The 20,504-nt window shown below is 50.5% G+C and overlaps 1 protein-coding gene and 1 long non-coding RNA gene across 2 annotated transcripts in view; one reads left to right on the forward strand and one right to left on the reverse strand.

Annotated features, from left to right (window-relative positions):
* LOC144754691 (uncharacterized) overlaps window positions 1-20,504 on the forward strand; it is a 220,140-nt gene that overhangs the window by 59,893 nt on the left and 139,743 nt on the right. The gene's annotated exons all lie outside the window — the stretch shown is intronic.
* CFAP107 (cilia and flagella associated protein 107) overlaps window positions 12,738-20,504 on the reverse strand; it is a 250,428-nt gene continuing 242,661 nt past the window's right edge. The window contains exon 4 of the mRNA XM_078642813.1: window positions 12,738-13,506. Within this exon, the coding sequence (XP_078498939.1) occupies window positions 13,223-13,506 (284 nt within the window). The 3' untranslated portion in view covers window positions 12,738-13,222. The remainder of the gene's footprint in view (window positions 13,507-20,504) is intronic.

Below are 20,504 nucleotides of genomic sequence, written 5' to 3' on the forward strand. Positions count from 1 at the left end.
GGCACGATCCCTGCGGGTGATCTTGTAGCCGTCCAGGATGGCTATGGCGATGTCGGGTGCCGAGGAGTCCTTCCACCAGGTCTCGGTCAGGTAAGGGACATCTGGGGTGGAGGTGTCGAGCAGGTCCCAGAGCTCGACGGCGTGTTTGCGTGCGGATCGGGTGTTGAGGAGTATGCAGCGAAGGTGGTTGGGTCCGGTCCTATTAGTATTGGTGGTTCTGTTGCAGGTGAAGCTGCAGGTGCGGCAGGAGAAAGGTCCGTGGGTGCGATTCGGGGCGGCCTGGAAGCAGCAGTGGTTTCGGCCGGCGTTGAGGGCTTGGAGGGTGCTGGCGATGTAACGGAGTCTGGTGGCGTGGAGGTTGCAGGATCCAGGGGTTCTGGCGCTGGGCGTGGTCCAGGCGTGGACAGGCGCAGACAGACTTGCCTCTGGCGCGCCTCTGGTGTGCCAGCAGCGCGGCCGCCATCAAAGGCGAGGTGGGAGGGTGGAGCAGCTTGCAGGCGGGAGCGGGGCGGTGAGTGGAATACAGAAGGAAAAAGGGGGCGGGCCGCAGGGGAGCAGCGGCGGGAGCGGAGACAGACGGCGATGGGTACAGAAGCCAAGTGGGGGGGATGGTGGAAAACAGGGGCACGGAGGAACAGACAAAGGTCAATGAACCAGTATACGGTAGCAATACAAATAATACCACAAAAAACTACAAGGATGGCAGAGCCAGCAGAGCTGCTCAGCGCAGCCCAGCAGCGGCGAACTCACGAGGCAGGAGGCAGCAGGGGGAAGGCACGGGCACAACTGGTGGAGCTATGGGGAGCGACCTGGCTTGCAAGCAGGGTCAGGGGTCGCTCTCACCGCAGCGCAGCGGCCACCATTTAAGGTGAGGTGGGAGAGAGGAGCAGCTGGGAGGCGGGAGCGGGGCGGCGAGTGGGATACAGAAGGAAAAAGGGGGCGGGCCGCAGGGGAGCAGCGGCGGGAGCAGGGACAGACGGCGATGGGTACAGAAGCCAAGGGGGGGGATGGTGGAAAACATGGGCACGGAGGAACAGACAAAGGGCAATGAACCAGTATACAGTAGCAATACAAATAATACCACAAAAAAAATACAAGGATGGCAGAGCCAGCAGAGCTGCTCAGCGCAGCCCAGCAACGGCGAACTCACGAGGCAGGAGGCAGCAGGGGAGAAGGCATGGGCACAACTGGTGGAGCTGTGCGGCGTGGGGAGCGACTTGGCCTGCAAGCAGGGTCAGGGGTCGCTTATCATAGGGCCAAAACAATAAAAAGATTTCAGCTAAAGCGACCCTTCGTGGGACCCGTATGGGATTACAGCACTGGCCCTACGAGGAGCACGCCTGATGATGAAGCATGACAACAATAGGAATGTGTGAGGAAACAATCTTGAGGATTTCCACTTCCTGTTCTGTCTCGTCCTCCTTCTTTTCTCCTTTTCCTTCTTATAGGAGCACCATCACTTCAAAACCATAGCAGGCAGACTTAGGGCCTCATTTGTAATATTTTTACACATGGCAGCACAGCAAGCCTTCCTGCTGCGCTGCCGTGCATCAAAAGAAAAGGGCAGGAATGCATCATATCTACAAGATATGGCGTATTCCTGTCCTTTTCTCCTGCACTGGCGCACTATGGGTTTGTCATGTGCCAATGCAGACACCCTTGCACTGTGGTGCAAGGGTGTCTGAGGTGTAGGGGTGATTATTTTTGTACATGAAGGGACACCTCCCGTCACAAAAACAATCACAAGAAGTGCTTTCCTCTTTCTATGTGTGAACATTGAAAAAGGAAATACAAAGAGAAATAAAGGTATTTCTCCTTGTTGCGCCTCCCTTACACTTTCCCTGGGAAGGCGTAGGAATCTGACGCATTCCCAGGTTTACAAAAACTTGTAAATCTGGTAATGCGTTAGGTTCTATGGATGTTGCGGGGGTACACCCACAGCAACCACCATGGAATGCCCCTTTCACGCAGAGTACTGCTTGAAAGGAGGTCAAATTTACAAAGCCATACAGGGTGTCCTTACGGGGCCTTGTAAATATGGACAGACACACTGCGCCACAGGTGCACCAAAAAAGTGATGCACCAGCAGCGAAATGGGCTGTAAATACGCCCCTAATTTCTGATACTGTCTTGTTACATATTTAGCATGCATTTTGAATATACACTGTTCCATTCAAACTATAGCAGAACTCATAATAAAGCCCCACTAACACAATAGTAACAATTGCTTAGCTGTTCTAAAACATATATTGATGCAAGCAGTTTACCATGCTGGTCTTACTCTTTTTATGAAAGAACCCAAGGTTTGGAAGGTGGCTGAAGCAAGACATCATATAAATAGAAATATGACCTGTGCTGAGTGCAGCTTGTTCTGAAACTTCCAAACAGAATATATACACGAACAGAGGCAGATTAGCGAGGCCACAAGTGCAACAGAGCCTGTACACGTTAAAGTGGCAAATAAGCCATTTGATTGACAATACAGACTCAAGTCACCGTGAAAATTTTGGCTGGCTCTAGTATGCCTGCCGCATCCTTATGTCACACAGTATGCAGTAAGGTGTGTGCCACATAACTGAAGTTAAACAAACGACATAAAAGAAACAACAAGAAACGGAGTAGTATGTGCCTGCAAAGAGAAGAAGCACATCATGGTGGACATCCTTATCAGTTTAAATATTGAAGATAAAAAAAAGATTCACAGGGCCGTCTAAAGCAGCAGCTCTGGGAGGTGGGGGGGACTGCAAGGGAAAATGAGGTGATTTGTGGCAAACATGAAGCATGGCGTCTTTGAAACGGGCGCTGTGCTGATAAAAGGTGCGTGTGCGCACACCCACCCACAGAAGTGCTCGTAGTAAATTTTAAAAAGTTCCAAAGACACCAAATAAAATAGCACAAGTGGAAGCAGACAAGTCCTGCGGAAATACTCCATGAGAGATAACAATTGTGAAAAAGGTGGGACAAACATGAAACATTAAAAACTTAAAAGCAAAGTTTTTTAAAGGACAGTAATCTAAGCCAATCAAAAGCAGTAAGTGGAGGGGCGTGACCAGCAGCCAACGGGAATGGCTGCACACTAGCGAGGCTCCGAAGCCCTTGCCCGTCATCTGTCACAAATCCTGATTCAAAACTTGAATCCAAACTCTGATCCAGGTGGACTTCAAGCCCTGGTTGCGGTGAGCACCTGAATCAAGGAAGTAAAGCTGTGGATCTGTCAAGGAGGAGACGCCACAAAATGGCGGCACGGCAGCCGCAGTAATATTGCTGCAAAATATCAGAGCCCGGAGCCGGTGGTGTCCAACGTCTGCCTCGGCTGCCTGCCGTCAAGCTCGTGGATGTGTGGCAATCGAGGGCAGCCCACGGGAGGAACTCCTCTGCCGGGGGTGTGTGAGCCGAGCCGGGGTGCTTCACTTTCATCCGGCGATCAACGGCATCGTGCCGGCTCGAGAGGGGACCTGCGCGGGCACGAAGTTGCCGGGTGTGCCCTGGGCGCGGACAATGCCCCAGTAGAGCCATGGTGCTCCACAGTGGCTGGATCGGTGCCCACGCGGGAGGGAGGAGCCGCCGGCAGCACTGAGGTGGAGCCACCAGGGAAAGTGCCCTAAGGAGGCTGCAGAAGCACCCGCAGGGGGCCTGTGGGCAGTGGGGGTGTCGCAACCAGGTGAAGGGCGATGCATCCAATGAGGCGGTGATCGGTACCGCAGGAGAAACCTGCTGTGTGAAGGAGGATGTGAGAGCTCCTGTGCTGGTCCCCAGGTCGGTGGATGTATGGGACACTCTGTTGGCCTGGCATTTAAGGGGGTCCCTGAACTGAGCTTATGCGGCGTGCTGGGCAGTCCACCACCCCAGGACAATAATGGGGGAGCACTGTGAAACGCTATACCTGTAGACAACGGTGGTGCCTCCGTAGTGGCAGCGAAGGGAGAACCCCTCGGCACACCGCGCTTCCGGGAGGCTGTGTATTCCTCCTGCCACAAAAGACAGTGATGTGAGTGAGGGGACACCAACATCCGTTACTTTGCACCAACAATGAGTGCCCGGACCGGAAAACCTGACAGGCCGCCTGAGGCATGTGCGCCCCGGGCAGGCGGCAGAGACTATCGATCTTGGCCCCTACTAAACCACCTATCACCCACCAAGAAAAGAAGGATCATGGCAGGGGGGAGAGGCACTAAGACATCGTTGCAAACCAAGATAGGCAAATTTGCGTGGTCCAAATACGGAAGGGGCTCAAGGGGCCCCCGGTCAGAGGTCCGTGACGAGGCAGGCTCCCCACCCACCCCACAAGACTTAACGCTTCAAGATATCATGGCCACCATTAATGGAATGCGCACCACACTGGAGACTCGACTTGATGTAGTGAATGTTGAGGTCTCACTCACACAAGCTGACCTTCGGAAGATAGACGCTAGAGTTAAAGAGGTTGAAGATGTCACAACGGAGCTCACAAAGGTAGCCTCCCAACTCAAACAAGAAGTCCAGTGGATACGAGACACCCAAGCTAAGATGGCGATGCAACTGGATGGCTAAGAATGGCAGGCACGGCGAAACAAGGTATGCTTCTTGGGAGTCCCGGAACAAGCTGTGGGCCCGGCTACCGATCTCTTTGTTGAGGAACTAATCTCCAACCGCCTAAAACCAAAGGGACTTTCCAACTACTTCTCTATTGAACGGGCTCATCGAAACCTGGGGGGCGGCCTAAGCCTGGAGCTCTCCTTCGACTGATAATCGCTATAGTCTTTAACTTCCGGGATCGGGATGCTATCCTTCAGGCTGCCCGCTCCTGCCTGCCACTCACTATAGAGAACAGTGAGATATCTATTTTCCTGGACTTCACCATGTAGGTCCAAAATCAAAGGCGCAGTTTTTTAGCAGTTAAATAGGTGCTGAGAGAACGGGACATTAAGTATGCAATTCTTTTTCCCGGCGGAATTTGCGTTGTTGCGGAGGGAAAATCTGGTTCTTCTCCTCCCCAGAGGACACATGGGTCTGGCTAGAGGGATGATGCAGAGTGGGGAGGCCCACCAACGAGAAACAAAGTGGTCTGCAAAACAACAGGATGAAGCCCTCCACTGTCACAGAAATTATCTTCACTCATGCTCATTATGGTTTCCTGCCGCTTTCCCAAATCTGTTTTCCCACACACTGCTCCATTTCTGACAGCCAGAAGGGGGGGCGGGCAAACGTCCGGGCTGCCCGCGGGGTTCGCTCCAGGGACCACATATACTACCCCCTCCAGTGAAGTGGCGGGTAACTCTGTAGAGACGTCCCTTTCCGCTCTGACGTTGAATGTCAATCGGATGGGCGACAAATTAAAAAGAGGCATGGTACTGCAATACCTTAAACGATATGCCCCTGATCTAATTTTGGTACAAGAAACTCACTTAGTGGGCAACAATTGCAAAGCCCTGTCCCGGTGGGGATATAAACTTCTTGTCCATGCAGGGTACACTTCCGGCACCAGGGGCAAGGGTATATTGGTGAAAAGAAGTCTCACACTCACACTGACACGTACGTGGGCAGATCCCCAGGGCAGGTTTGCAGTTGTGGAGGCTAGCTGGGAAGGGAAACCCCTAATTCTTGTCTCAGCCTACATTCCACCAGCACTGGGGAGGGAGGCATTGGTCGACCAAGGGAGACTCTTGCTGGACCTCCCGGTGGGTCAGCTAATTCTGGGGGGGATTTTAATATGAGCCCAAATAACCTGGTTGATAGTCACCCAGAACGCTCCCAGAACCGTTCTAGCACATACATGTCAGAATTTCTCACAGTCATGGGCGTCATTGACATATGGCGCTATTTCTATCCAGGCCTGACACACTTCCCCTACCACGCAGGTGCCCATGGCAGTCTCTCCCAGATTGATTTTTTCCTGACTCGGTACATATCAGTAACTTTCAGAAACCCACACTGTCTATCCCGGGGCATCTCTGATGATTCCCCAGTATGGGTGGAACTCACACATCGCAATCGGAGACAGCGCAACACCATAGTTATTAATCCCTGGTTGCTCCGGATACCAGATATAAAAGAGAGCCTAATATCACAGTCCGAGAACTATTTCAGGGAGAATGTTGGTTCAGTGGACTTGGTGCAGACAATATGGGAGGCCTTTAAAACAGTGGTGAAGGGTCAGGCATTGGCTCTCAAAGTAGGGTATAATGAGAAACAAAACCTACAAGTAGAGCAGCTTGAAGGAGAGCTGCTGCAACTTGAGACGGCACACTCACGTTCTCCTAGTGAGCTCAAGGAACATAGTCTAACAATAAAGCAACTTGAATACAAAACCCTAGCCCGGGAGAGGGCTGTTGCAAGACTACTGGCCACACGTCACAGGCTTTACGAACTTGGGGATCGAGCGGGCAAGATGCTTGTGTGGTTGGAAAAAAGGGAACAGTCGGAACGGTGGGTCCCTAGACTTAAAATTGATAACACACAGACAATAACGGACCCCCAAGCAATTGCAGATGCCGTTTTGGATCACCTGGAGCGGATATACACGCCCTCTGCCGAAACCAAGGTGGATGAACCACGCCACTTACTGCCAGATATGCGTCTGCCTGTTTTGTCCTCGAAAGAGAGAGACGCGTTGGAGGTCGATCTCACAGACGAGGAAATCGGCTCCGCGATTAACAGCATAAAATCGGGGAAGGCAGTGGGGCCTAATGGAGTCCCCATTGAATTTCTCAAATCTACCGCCTCGCTCGTCGTGCCCCACCTGAGGGACATGTATAATGAAAGCTACAATAAAGGGGTCCTGCTGGGTGATCAACAATTGGCCTCTATCATAGTTATGCGTAAGCAAGGGAAGCCTGATGATAGTTCCTACTCCTATAGACCGATTTCCCTGATTAATGCTGAGGCGAAAATCCTCGCGAAACTCCTGGCTGTCCGCCTCACCGCGGTCCTCACGTCACTAGTTCATGCTGACCAGTCTGGCTTTATCCGAACCGCAACACAGCATTAAATATCCATCACCTTTATAATGTCCTGGGTCATAAACGAGTCATAGAAGAAAACGCTGTTGTGTTGTCTTTGGACGCCAAGATGACGTTTGACTCCATGAGTGGCCATACTTCTTTGAGGTGCTGCGATGCCTAGGGGTTGGGCCTGAAATTCAAGGGATGGGTTAAGATACTCTACACCAAGGGTACTCATAGTACGGCCCGCGGGCCAGTGGCGGCCCGGCAAGCCTTCCCTGGCGGCCCGCGGACCTTGCGCACATCATACCAGTGTTTTCATTTTTTTTTTTAAAGAGTGTCTGCAACTAAGTTACAGCAGCTCGACTCCGAGACTCTGCTGCTCTGTGGGGGCCGGCCGGGGGATTCCTGCCATAGTTGGAGTGGAGCTGCAGGGGCGCTAAGAGGTGAACAACACAGCCTCATTAACATGCTAATGGTCTTTTAAAGACCTGTTAATGTGCTCAGTGCGGATATGTGTGTGTGTGTGCTCCGAAGCTGTCTCAGCCCGGGCTGACACAGAGGGAGGGTGAGATGACAGAGGGAGAGGGAGGAAGAGGGAAAGAAAAGGAGACTAAGTGAGGAAGGGAAAGGGAGAACGGGTGACGGAGTAAGAGAGGGAAGGAGGGAAAGGGAGGGTGGAAGCAGGGTTCAAGTCGAGGTACCACGCGGGTGGACAGCGTCCCCCCACTTATTTTACCGGGAGCTCGATAACTGGAGCAAATGGAGCAGCACATTCACTATTTGGCCTCTCTGGGGTGAGATTGGAGCTCATTCAGAACGCTGCTCACGCGCTGGCTTCTCTGATGCAATCGCATCTAAGGGGTGAGGCAATGAATCTGATGGTGCAAGCCACCTTTCGTGACATCACTTCCTGTTGTGATGTCAGCGTCCCCCCACTTCTTTTTTTAGGACTTGCGCCCTGGGTGGAAGGGAAAGGGAGGGTAAGGGAGGGAAAGGGAGACAGAGTGAGGGAAAGGGAGTGACAGTGAGGGAGTGAGGGAGGAAAAGGGAGATAGGGTGAGGGAGTGAGAGAGGGAAAGGGTAGGAGGGAAAGGGAGGGAGGAAGGGAAAGGGAGGGGGAGGGAGGGAAAGGGAGTGACAGTGAGGGAGGGAGTGAGGGAGGGAAAGGAAGACCGGGTGAGGGAGGGAAAGGGAGACAGAGTGAGGGGGGAAAAGGGAGACAGAGTGAGGGAGTGAGGGAGGGAAAGGGAGACAGAGAGAGGGAGGGAAAGGGAGACAGAGTGAGGGAATGAGGGAGTAAGGTGGGAAAAGGGAGACAGAGTGAGGGAGTGAGGGAGGGAAAGGGAGACAGAGTGAGAGAGGGAAAGGGAGTGACAGAGTGAGGGGCTATGGGAGTAAGGGAGGGAAAGGGAGACAGAGCGAGGGAGGGAAAGAGAAACAGAGTGAGGGAGTGAGGGAGGGAAAGGGAGACGGAGAGAGGGAGGGAAAGGGAGACAGAGTGAGGGAATGAGGGAGTAAGGGAGGGAAAGGGAGACAGAGTGAGGGAGTGAGGTAGGGAAAGAGAGACAGAGTGAGGGAGTGAGAGGGAAAGGGAGACAGAGTGAGGGAGTGAGAGGGAAAGGGAGACAGAGTAAGGGAGTGAGAGAGGGAAAGGGAGGGAGAGAAAGGAAGGGAGGGAAAGGGAGTGACAGAATGAGGGAGTGAGAGAGGGAAAGGGAGACAGAGTGAGGGAGTGAGAGGGAATGGGAGACAGAGTGAGGGAGTGAGAGGGAAAGGGAGACAGAGTAAGGGAGTGAGAGAGGGAAAGGGAGGGAGAGAAAGGAAGGGAGGGAAAGGGAGTGACAGAATGAGGGAGTGAGAGAGGGAAAGGGAGACAGAGCGAGGGAGGGAAAGGGAGACAGAGTGAGGGAGTGAGGGAGGGAAAGGGAGACGGAGAGAGGGAGGGAAAGGGAGACAGAGTGAGGGAATGAGGGAGTAAGGGAGGGAAAGGGAGACAGAGTGAGGGAGTGAGATAGGGAAAGAGAGACAGAGTGAGGGAGTGAGAGGGAAAGGGAAAGGGAGACAGAGTGAGGGAGTGAGAGGGAAAGGGAGACAGAGTAAGGGAGTGAGAGAGGGAAAGGGAGGGAGAGAAAGGAAGGGAGGGAAAGGGAGGGACAGAATGAGGGAGTGAGAGAGGGAAAGGGAGACAGAGTGAGGGAGTGAGAGAGGGAAAGGGAGACAGAGGGAGGGAGGGAGAGTGAGAGAGGGAGGGAGAGGGAGACAGAGAGTGAAAGAGAGCGAGAGAGAGAGATGTGTGTATGCCGGGTCTGGTGGCTCAGTGGATGAAGGTGTCCGCTGCAGGGACCAGTGATCAACCTCATGGTCAGTTTTTTATTTGCTCTAGCCCCGCCCCCTCCCCCACTGACCCCGCCCCCACTGGTGCGGCCCTCGGACACAAACCACAGTGTAAATTTGGCCCCCGAGAGAAAGTTTGTGAGTACCCATGCTCTACACTGACTCAAGGGTCAAGTAAAGGTCAACAACCGCTTTTCCAGAACGTTCTCACTAAGAAGGGGCACACGACAGGGGTGCCCCCTGTCCCCATTGATTTTCTCATTGATCTTGGAGCCACTGGCATCATGGGTCAGAGGAGATCCATTGCTAAGGGGTTTAAAATGGGTGGAGGGGAGGGAGACAGAATATCCCTCTATGCTGATGATATTCTATTATATCTGGAGTCACCCGCAAGATCAGTGCATAGACTTTTTAAATATTTCCCTAACTTTTGTAAATATTCAGGATATTCCATTAACTGGTCCAAATCCGTGATTTTCGCCCTTTGCGGTCTGATCCCTGCACTCCCGCCCTACTGCAACATAGAAAAGGCCGCCAAGGGTTTTCGGTACTTAGGGATCTATGTTATCCCTGATCCTGCACTGTTCTACATTAAAAAGTTATCTGCGCCTCTGGACAGATTATGCAGCGATGTCAAACATTGGCGAACACTACCCCTTTCCCAGTTGGGCGAAGCCAAGCTATACAAGATGTTGGATCTCCCCCATTTCCTGTATATCCTCCAGAGCTGCCCATACAAGGTCCCCGAGTCATATTTTAAAAAAGATTGAGAGTGAGGTTGAGACTCTGTTGTGGGACGGAAAGGTACCCGTAGCGCCATCACTAAACTGACCAAGGGATGGTACGATGGGGGTATAGCACTCCCAGATATGCGTCTGTACTACTGGGCCTCACAGCTGGTGGTGGTGAACCAATGGTTGTATCGCCCCCGATGGACCCCGCCTTTCTCCTGGATAGTTATCAAAATGGGTCGAGAGGGGTACCTAGGGGCCCTCTACTCGAAGGTTCGGAGAGGCCGTTATTTGGGCCCCACAGCCCTTACCTTGGTGGTCTGGCATCAGGCCAATCGAAGACTTGGCTGGCTTGATGTGTTGACCCGGGCTACCTCGCTGTGGTCAGCTCAAAAACTGGGTACCCTTTGCAACCAGCACGGGTTCGACAGATGGAATACTATTGGTATCTCGAAGATAGGTCACCTGTGGAAAAAGAGTAGAATACTACAGTTCACGGAATTGAAGGAGGAGTATAAACTAGCTCAAGGAGAGGTATTTCGCTATCTCCAGATCCGTCACGCATCCGCAGAAGCTCTACAGGGTACAGAGGAACTACCGGAATCATCTCCCCTCGAGGATCATCTCCTCTCAGAATCACTGCCAAAAAAATCTGTGTCGCTTAAATACCAAAAGCTATGTAATAATCAGACCTGTTTCAATCGCTCAGAGATAAATGGCAAACAGATCTGGGACAGCTTGAGGATGACGACTGGCAAACAGAGTTGATGTCCCCCAGGGAGGCAGCTATCCCTCTCAGGCTCCGCATTGTCCAACTAAAAGTCCTACATATCACATACCTCACGGGTGTCACCCTTGCAAAGATTGGGAGCCGACAAGATTCTCTGTGTCTCCGTCGTTGTAACGGGGAGGCAACCTTCTATCACATTATATGGGAATGTTCACTCATAGAGGCCCTATGGGAAAGGGCTACACGAACACGACACATGCAACGAGCACTGGGAAAGACATCACACTGACACCACAATTAGGGATCCTTAACTTATGGGAAACGACAGATCTCACCGATGTGGAACAACAGTGGGTCACCCTGGGATATATATTGGTCAAACGGAACATAGCTATGAAGTAGGGAGCAGCTGACATCCCATCATCAGGAAACTGGGTGAGGGACCTAGACAAATGTATGATCTCAGAAAAAGAGGTTTTCAAATCTAGAGGTTGCCCCAGGAAGTGGGATAGGAAATGGGGAAAGTGGAATGTTTATGGGGTGACTTGTGCGTCTCACCGCCCACAGAAATGGAAATGACGGAATGGAACAGGAGGGATACAGATGGCTGAGTGAAACCGAACTTTTGATGGTTAAAATTTATAGACAACACATGTCTGAATATGTAATGATTGTTCAACAATATTTGACTGATGTTGCTTTTTATTTTTATAAAAACAACTGTTAAAAAAAAAAAAGCAGTACGCGGGCTGTGAGCACATGGAGTGAATAGAGTATGTCTCAAATACAGTCCATGCGCGCTGCCTAGGCTCGACCTAAAAAGGACATCAGATCATCGTTTCTAAATAGGGCAGGTGGACTGATTTACTTACACAGAGCACACCAAATCAGTTGGGACATCTGTGTAGATTCGTGCTGGCAGAAACATAATGGTCAACCCAAGTCTGACGAGGTACACTGCCACATTTGTTGTGAAGGACCCTGTCCATCAAACTTTAACTTGTGCTCTTATTTTTTAATGCACTATCACAGGCTTCATAGACTGGCCCAGACATTTGTTCTATTTAATGTGTGTTTATTTTTCTTTTCTCTGTATAAACCTCTCTCACATGGAAAAACGCAAAGGTCTTTGACTGCACGCTGTGTTTAGGTCCATCAGGTTTTGTTTAATTTTTTCCCGTGGGCCTTGATTCTGTCCTCAGGATATCTTCCTTCTTCGAACTGCCCCTCAGGGAAAACACACATTGGGAAAGACCTTAGTATTTTATGTTTGGCCTATTAGGTTAACCTTCACCTTTAAGACTAGTGCATGGGAAAACTGAGGGGACGCTTAACCTTGTCCGATGTGTCTATTCTCTACTGGATACATGTGGGGTGGGGAAGTGAGCACAAGTAGAAACAAGAGAGAGAAAGTGTCAAGTCCAAGTGAGTCTTGCATTCTCCCCACCACACTTCCTTCAAAGCCCACGCAAATATCTCTATGCATGAGCCCACCACAAGCCCTCTGAAAAAAACCCTCCGGCACTTCCCTGAGGCTATGGCTCTGTCCGTGAGCCATGGCGGTCTCGTCCAGGCTGCCTTTACCTAGGGGTTCTTTGGTTGTCTTCCACCTCCCTTGTGGGCGCTGGATCTGCCGGTCGAATCCTCGTGGTGTCCTCTGGTTTCAAGATCTTCTCGCAGTCTACGGTTTCATTTTGGGTTGCCGGTCTCTGCTCTCCTGTCGTGGATTTCTCCTCTCCTTGCCGTTCTTCCTCACTGCCAGTCTCCGCCCTCCATCTTCTGACGTCTTTTTCTGGTTTCACTCTCCGACCCTTCTTCGTGTGTGTTCTCGCCTTATCAGTGATCTCCGTGATCTCCGTTACATATAAGGGAGTGGCTAGCATAGCCACTTGAATGTTTGCCCGTATCAGAGCAGTTGTCCTGGGGTATTCATCGGGGTCAGTTCCAGTGGTATCAACAGGCGTTTGATTATGTTAATATCCATGCACACATTTTAAGGAGGTATACTTCTCACGTATTAAAGACAAAAATGTTGTCAATGTTTATTCAAAGGCATCGCAATTCGATGTACAATAATGATGATGTCACGTCATGACTTTGTTGAAAATGAGGAACAAAATTTACACAAATTCTGCTTAGGCGAATATCACAGATTTTACATTGCATAAGCACTCATTACAAGATGAATAAAAGGCACATCACCATTGGGCAAAGTCCCTTCAATAGACCCAAATTATATTTATTGTAAGCACCTAACACAATTATTCACAACCTTTTAACTTTATACAATTAACACAGATCAAGTAGAAAGTGTATTTTGTATTTAGTTTCAAAATTTACATTTTTTCAGCATCATCAGCTTTATTGGGGTTGATATCAGCGATGTAAGGACTGGTGACTCAGGCTGTTGCTGCAATGGTGGGCTTTACAGGAGTATACAGATTATCCACTGAGCTTTTGGAAAGTAAGTAATTGAAACAGGTAGGCATAGCAGGGATCTTGTCTTAACAGGCCGGGTCCACTAGTGGTGCTTCTGTGATTATTTTTACTCCATGGTCAGGAACTTGCAGGTCTCGCTGTGCTTTTAAGTCCGGGTCCTTGCAGAGGTAATCAGGTGCATGTTTGATGCTGGAAAGTATGCGTGGGGCAGCCGTAAACCGAGGAAAGGTCATGGCAGACCTTGGAGGTAGTCTATATGAATCAGCATAAACACTTCTCAGGTCATCACTCATTTGCCCTCTCCATTTTTTGGACATCTCTTGAACAAGACCAAAGTTGGTAGGTGGCGCTGCAACCGCAAATAAAGATGATTATTCAGTACCAACACAGCAATCATCTCTATCAAAGGAACATCAAGTTAAAATAACAGTTCTCTTTAACCAATCCTGCATTACTAACAATCACCAACAATAAGCATTCTAGACCATTCCTTTGTTTGATGATGTTGGCTGGGGGTTTAGTACATTTTGCCATCATTCCTCAGATGGTCCCATTAAAATAATTAATTTTCATGCCTGTAGATATCTAAATTCTTATACGCTACTCATTTTATAGAACTGCTGATTGTATAGGATTCTTGTCATGAGCACACTACTGATGCAAGCCCATGGGATTCTTCTGTCGTTTATACCCCCGAAACAAGTCACAAGTAGATGAAGAATTTTTAGAAAGCTGGAGCTCTCACATGGCTGCTTCAAAAGCTTGCACCAAGAACTCCATATAATGTCAAAAACTATTTTCTAAATTTCTGCTAAGAATACTCTAAGCTTTAATGTGGCTGTTACAAGGTGTAGGTACTGGCCACCCACATATATCACAGAAAAGCAATGCAAAATCTTTTTAAGTTAGAAAGTGAGCAAAAGCTAAATGAAACTGCTACAGTTAGCAGCATATGAAGCAGCCAGGAGCCACCACAAATTACCAGGGTAAAACAAATGGACCTATTCACAAAGGGAGGTATACATGAACAAGCATTGGAAATGCAATAGGTCTCGCAGCATTAGAGTTAGTGCTTTTAGAATTGTTTATGGGTTTTTTGTTGTAAATCTTTAGCATTTTTATTTCTTGTAGCCAATGCTAAAGAATTACAAATCAAAAAAGCCATAAACAATTGTAAAAGCTTTAACTAAAAATCCTCTGAGACCTATTGCACTGTGTGAGGGTGAGGTGTTGAGGGTGAGTGAGGGTGAGGGTGAGTGAGGGTGAGTGAGGGTGAGGGGGTGAGGGTGAGTGAGGGTGAGTGAGGGAGGGTGAGGGGTTGAGGGGGAGGGGCCGAGGGGGAGGGGTCGAGGGTGAGTGAGGGTGAGGGGTTGAGGGTGAGTGAGGGGTTGAGGGTGAGTGAGAGTGAGAGTGAGTGAGGGTGAGGGTGAGTGAGGGTGATTGTGAGTTAGGGTGAGGTGTTGAGGGTGGGTGAGGGTGAGGGTGAGGGGTTGAGGGTGAGTGATGATGAGTGAGGGTGAGTGAGGGGTTGAGGGTGAGTGAGGGTGAGTGAGGGTGAGTGAGGGTGAGTGAGGGTGAGTGAGGGTGAGTGAGGGTGAGTGAGGGTGAGTGAGGGTGAGTGAGGGTGAGTGAGGGTGAGGTGTTGAGGGTGAGGTGTTTAGGGTGAGGTGTTGAGGGTGAGGTGTTGAGCGTGAGGTGTTGAGCGTGAGGTGTTGAGCGTGAGGTGTTGAGCGTGAGGTGTTGAGCGTGAGGTGTTGAGCGTGAGGTGTTGAGCGGGAGGTGTTGAGCGGGAGGTGGTGAGGGGTTGAGGGTGAGGTGTTGAGGGTGAGGGGTTGAGGGTGAGGGGTTGAGGGTGAGTGAGTGTGAGTGAGTGAGGGTGAGGTGTTGAGGGTGAGTGAGTGAGGTTGAGGGGTTGAGAGTGAGTGAGGGTGAGGTGTTGAGGGTGAGGAGTTGAGGGTGAGGGGGTGAGGGGTTGAGGGTGAGGGGTTGAGGGTGAGGGCGAGTGAGGGTGAGGGGGTGAGGGGTTGAGGGGGTGAGGGTGAGGTGTTGAGGGTGAGTGAGTGAGGGTGAGGCTGAGGTGTAGAGTGTGAGTGAGAGTAAGAGTGAGGGTGATTGAGGGTTTCAGTGTTAGTGAGGGTGAGGGGTTGAGGGTGAGTGAGGGTGAGGGTGAGTGAGGGTGAGGGTGAGTGAGGGTGAGGGGTTGAGGGTGAGTGAGGGTGAGGGGTTGAGGGTGGGTGAGGGTGAGTGAGGGTGAGGGGTTGAGGGTGAGTGAGGGTGAGTGAGGGTGAGGGGTTGAGGGTGAGTGAGGGTGAGGGTGAGGGTGAGTGAGGGTGAGGGTGAGTGAGGGTGAGGGGGTGAGGGTGAGTGAGGGTGAGTGAGGGTGAGTGAGGGAGGTTGAGGGGGAGGGGTCGAGGGGGAGGGGTCTAGGGTGAGTGAGGGTGAGGGGTTGAGGGTGAGTGAGGGTGAGGGGTTGAGGGTGAGTGAGGGTGAGGGGTTGAGGGTGGGTGAGGGTGGGTGAGGGTGAGTGAGGGTGAGGGTGGGTGAGGGTGAGTGAGGGTGAGGGGTTGAGGGTGAGTGAGGGTGAGTGAGGGTGAGTGAGGGTGAGGGGTTGAGGGTGAGTGAGGGTGAGGGTGAGTGAGGGTGAGGGGTTGAGGGTGAGTGAGGGTGAGGGGTTGAGGGTGGGTGAGGGTGAGTGAGGGTGAGGGGTTGAGGGTGAGTGAGGGTGAGTGAGGGTGAGGGGTTGAGGGTGAGTGAGGGTGAGGGTGAGTGAGGGTGAGGGTGAGTGAGGGTGAGGGTGAGTGAGGGTGAGTGAGGGTGAGGGGGTGAGGGTGAGTGAGGGTGAGTGAGGGAGGGTGAGGGGTTGAGGGGGAGGGGTCGAAGGGGAGGGGTCGAGGGTGAGTGAGGGTGAGGGGTTGAGGGTGAGGGGTTGAGGGTGAGTGAGGGTGAGGGGTTGAGGGTGAGTGAGGGGTTGAGGGTGAGTGAGGGGTTGAGGGTGAGGGGTTGAGGATGAGGGGTTGAGGGTGAGGGGTTGAGGGTGAGTGAGGGGTTGAGGGTCGCTGCATCCCATCTTCCGTGTGTGTCTAAATGTCCAATGTGGTGAGGAACCATACGTGGTAGGTCTATCTCTAGACGGAACCCGTTATGCTTGGGTTAGCAGCGGTGAGTAATGATGCATCCAATAGTTCTGGAGGGCCGCCTTGATAAGGGCCTCATGCATGGAACTGTTGTGGAACAAGGAAGATGTGTAAGCATGGTACTAGAGAGCTTCTTGAGCAACAAAAAAGAGCATAGATGGGAGCTCGAATCATGGTGCTAACAGAGGTGGCGCATGTGGGAAGGTCTCAAAAGGGTGTTGAAATGATGTCAGAAGAAAGAAGGAGATGCGCTCAAAATTGGTCTGAATAGTATTAAAGCATAGTAAGAGAGGCATGATAATACATATGGAATATCAGAGACATCAAAAAGTGGAGGACAATGAGTGTAGAGCGGCCGGCAACTCCGTAGGTCTAAAGTCCTAGCCGAGAAAGGCCCTCAATACGTTATACATGGGTGAACAGGGAAAGGTATATACATAATAGAGATCTAAGTATGAAGAAAGGTGGTACAATTTAAAACGGATTAGCCGATCTTCGTGGTGTGCATGATGGGGTGGGCCGGAGATGGGGACAATGGGAGATGATGCAAAAGTAATGCACACATTGCGGAATGCACGTTACCAAATGGTGTGCATGCGTGAACGGGGGCCGGTAAATAACAAACAAAAAAAAGCGCACTTGGGCATGAGTGCAAAGTAAGGCATGTCAATGCTGGAACGAACCAGCAGCAATGCCCAACATATCCCTTCACAAGGGGTGCGAGGGGGCTGGTGGGCGCCGGGTCCTGCAGTGTTAGCAGATCCCAAAGCGTGTGAGCGTGTCGCCTCTGGAGAGGTGTGTCATCCATTGGCTCAGTAGGGAGATTCTTTATATTGGAAGAGTAATGGAAAGCAACGTGTGATAGGGTAAAATGTCAATGGTGAAAACGAGGAGAGACTCCCGTCGACGTGCCCCGTCATACACGATTCAAATCGGCTGGTCGGTCTGCGTGTTACAAAGAACGTTCGGCATGCCGATTGACGGGCCTGTGGCGAGTCATGATAACCATGGGAACAAGAATTCCCAGTGTAAACAAAGAGCGGAGATAATGTCAGCTTCCCCCCGAGAACGTGTGGGGCTGTTGGAGGCGGGCGCTACATAGCTTATCCAAAGGAATATGTGTATATGGGACAAGAGTAAGTAAAACAAGTGAAAGCGGGATGTAAGTAGGGGGGAGGAGAAGTCTGGGCAGGCAGGATGACTCAGGGGAGGGGGCGGAGCGGGGCAGAGCGGCATGTGGGTGTGAAGAAGCCGGGCCTTTGAAGTGAAGCTAAGCTTCACTTCAAAGGTGTCGGAGGAATGCGGGCGGCTGTGCACGCGCTTTTAAGCTCAATGCACATGCGCATTGAGCTTAAAAGTCACGGGCACTGCAAGGAATCGCCACGATTCCTTGCAAGTTAGATAAAGAGTCGATGAGCCCCTATAGTCTCGCTTGCTCGATGCGCATGCGCATCGACAGGCGAGACCTAAAAAAATCTCTGTATAGAGGGAGCTCCAACTAAGCTTAAGTGGAGATCCTCTCATGGATGCAATTTGCCATTACTGGTCAGAGAATTAGAGGGGTAGAGTCTCCTACAACCAAATTCATGACAGCAAAGTTACTATTAGGAACCTTCCACATGTTTACACCATGCCAGTCACCACTGTGTAGTTATAGTCAGGATGGACTCTCCATTGAAGAAGAGTTTCTTTTATTTTGCTATAACTTTGGCAGTTTGTTAGCTAAATCTTCATAAAACTTTCCAAACAAAAAATCATTCACCTCAGCGCCTTGCTGGAAAGTTTTAGGTGGCCCTTCAAGCAGTTTTAGAGAAAAGGGGTCGTCCCATAATGCTTTTCCCCACACAATTTCCATTGTGAAAATTAGACAATAATATAAATAAAACAGCTGACCAGAATTACACCAAATTTGACAGAAAGCTAAATCTTTACACAAAGAGCGATCTTTTTGTGATTTTGTAAATCTGTTTAGCCGTTTTGGTGAATTAAAAGTTAAAAAATATTAGTGCAGTGAGACTCCTCAGGGGATGTATGACGTTACAACGCATACTTTTACAACGCCTACCTTTACATCGCAGTTTTTACAACGCAGGCTGTTACAACGCATAGCGCTTTGGGGTGCTGGATAGTGAATAGTTTAATTTACTATTCCAACTCCAGTCCCCGTGGATAGTAGGGAAGGTGTTGGATAGTAAATTAAATCTATTCCCTATCCTAGAGCGCCCCCCAGCGCAATGCGTTGTAATGACATGCGTTGTAAAAGTTGCGTTGTAATGGTAGTGCGTTGTAAAAGTTGCGTTGTAAAGGATGTTCCCCCTCCACAGGAGTCCAGCAGGGGAATAAATAATTGTGATTGGCTGGCCATGCCTCTACTACGCACACCCTACGTCTTATACAGAAGTGCCCATGAAGACCCCCCTCCTTCCATAGATCCACACCACATTAGGTGTTCATGCTCCTACTACAGACAGATTTTGCTCTGTACCAGACCCTTTGCAGGTTGGTGATCCCTTCAGCATATAGGCCCTACAATGCACAACCTATGCCTTGTTCAGACTTCTTGCTGTATAGACCACTCATTCCAGACACCAGTGCTCTTTAAGTGGCCAAGCCACTAATACGCACACTCTACACATTGTACAGTTGTGCTCAAGGAGAGCCCGCTCATTCCACAGTCCCATGCCCCAGTAGGGAGGCAAGCCCTTACTACGCACACCTTTTGCTCTTTACCAGACCCCTTGCAGGTTGGCAATCTCTTGGGCGCATTTGATGAGATTTCAGTGGTCAAGACCTTACAATGCACAGACTACACCTTGTATAGAAGCCTTCATGGACAGCTCACTCCCTCCTGACATCCACGCACACTTAGGTGGTCAAGCCCCTACTACTCACACCTATGCCTGTACAAAAGTGCTCATGGAGAGCCCACTCCCTCCATGGCCTATGCCCCATTAGGTGGGAAAACCTCTACTACACACCTATGTGGGTTGGCGATCTCTCAGGCTCAATCAATGAGATGCGTGTGGCCAAGCATACTACCTACAAGCACCTACAATGCACAGCCTAAGCTTTGTACAGAAGTCTTCATGGAGAAACCACTCTCTCCAGACACTCAAGTATCATTAGGGGGCTAGTCCCCTACTATGTGCACCCTTTGCTTCACCTTCTACAGACGTTTTGATGGACAGCCCACTCACTCAGACAACCAAGCCCCATTAGGTGGTCAAGCCCCTACTACACAAACCCTTTGCCTTGTATAGAAGTCTCCAGGGAAAACCCACTCCCTCCAGACACCCAAGCCCCATTAGGTGTCCAAGCTCCTACTAAGCACAATCTTTTCCTTGTACAGAAGGCTTCACTGAGAGCCCACTCCCTCTAGACAGCCAAGCCCTATTAGCTGACCATGCCCCTACTGCACACAGCTTTCACCTCCAGACTCCCAAGCATCGTGAAATAGCCATGCCCCTGCAACACACAGGTTATGCCTTGTACAGAAGTCTTTACAGAGAGCCCACTCCCTCCAGACATCCAAGTCCCATTAGGTGTTCAAGCCCCTACTATGCAAACACTTCACCTTCTTCACGGAGAGCCTACTCCCTTCGGACAGCCAAGCCCTATTAGATGTTCAAGGCCCTTCTACGCACACGCTTTGACTCCAGACACCCAAGCAGCATTTAGAGTCCAAGCCCCTAATGAGCACACTCAGCCTCCAACTTCTACAAAAGTCTTCAAAGAGAGCCCACTCTCTCCAGACTAGCAAGCCCCTTTAGATGGCCATGCCCCTACTATGCCGCCAGACATCCCAAGTCATGTTCCCAGTTGTGTTCTCTCAATGCATTGACACACTTTCTACAGGCTTCTACCAACAAAGAAACATAGAAATCCTTGTGCTATAGCACAAGCATTTCTACGTTGTGCTCCATTATGTTTTTGTTCAGGAAGGGACCCTTAAGATACATAATCTATCCTTTGAGGAAATTACCTCTATGTATGTGTACTTTAGAATACATAACACATGCAGAGAGGAAAAATCGAAGAGAAGAAATGCGTTACTTACCTGTAACAGCAGTTATCCAGTATTGGTGTCTTTCATAGATTCACATGCCTGAATCATTCCCCGTCGTCGAGACGGGAGCCTCCGGTAAATAAAAAAGTAATGTCCTATAGACATACATAGAGAAAATAGGCCCAAGGGTCTCCCCTTAGTGGCCTT

Source organism: Lissotriton helveticus, chromosome 5_1 (genome assembly GCF_964261635.1).
Source record: "Lissotriton helveticus chromosome 5_1, aLisHel1.1, whole genome shotgun sequence".
In the NCBI taxonomy this organism is placed as follows: domain Eukaryota; kingdom Metazoa; phylum Chordata; class Amphibia; order Caudata; family Salamandridae; genus Lissotriton; species Lissotriton helveticus.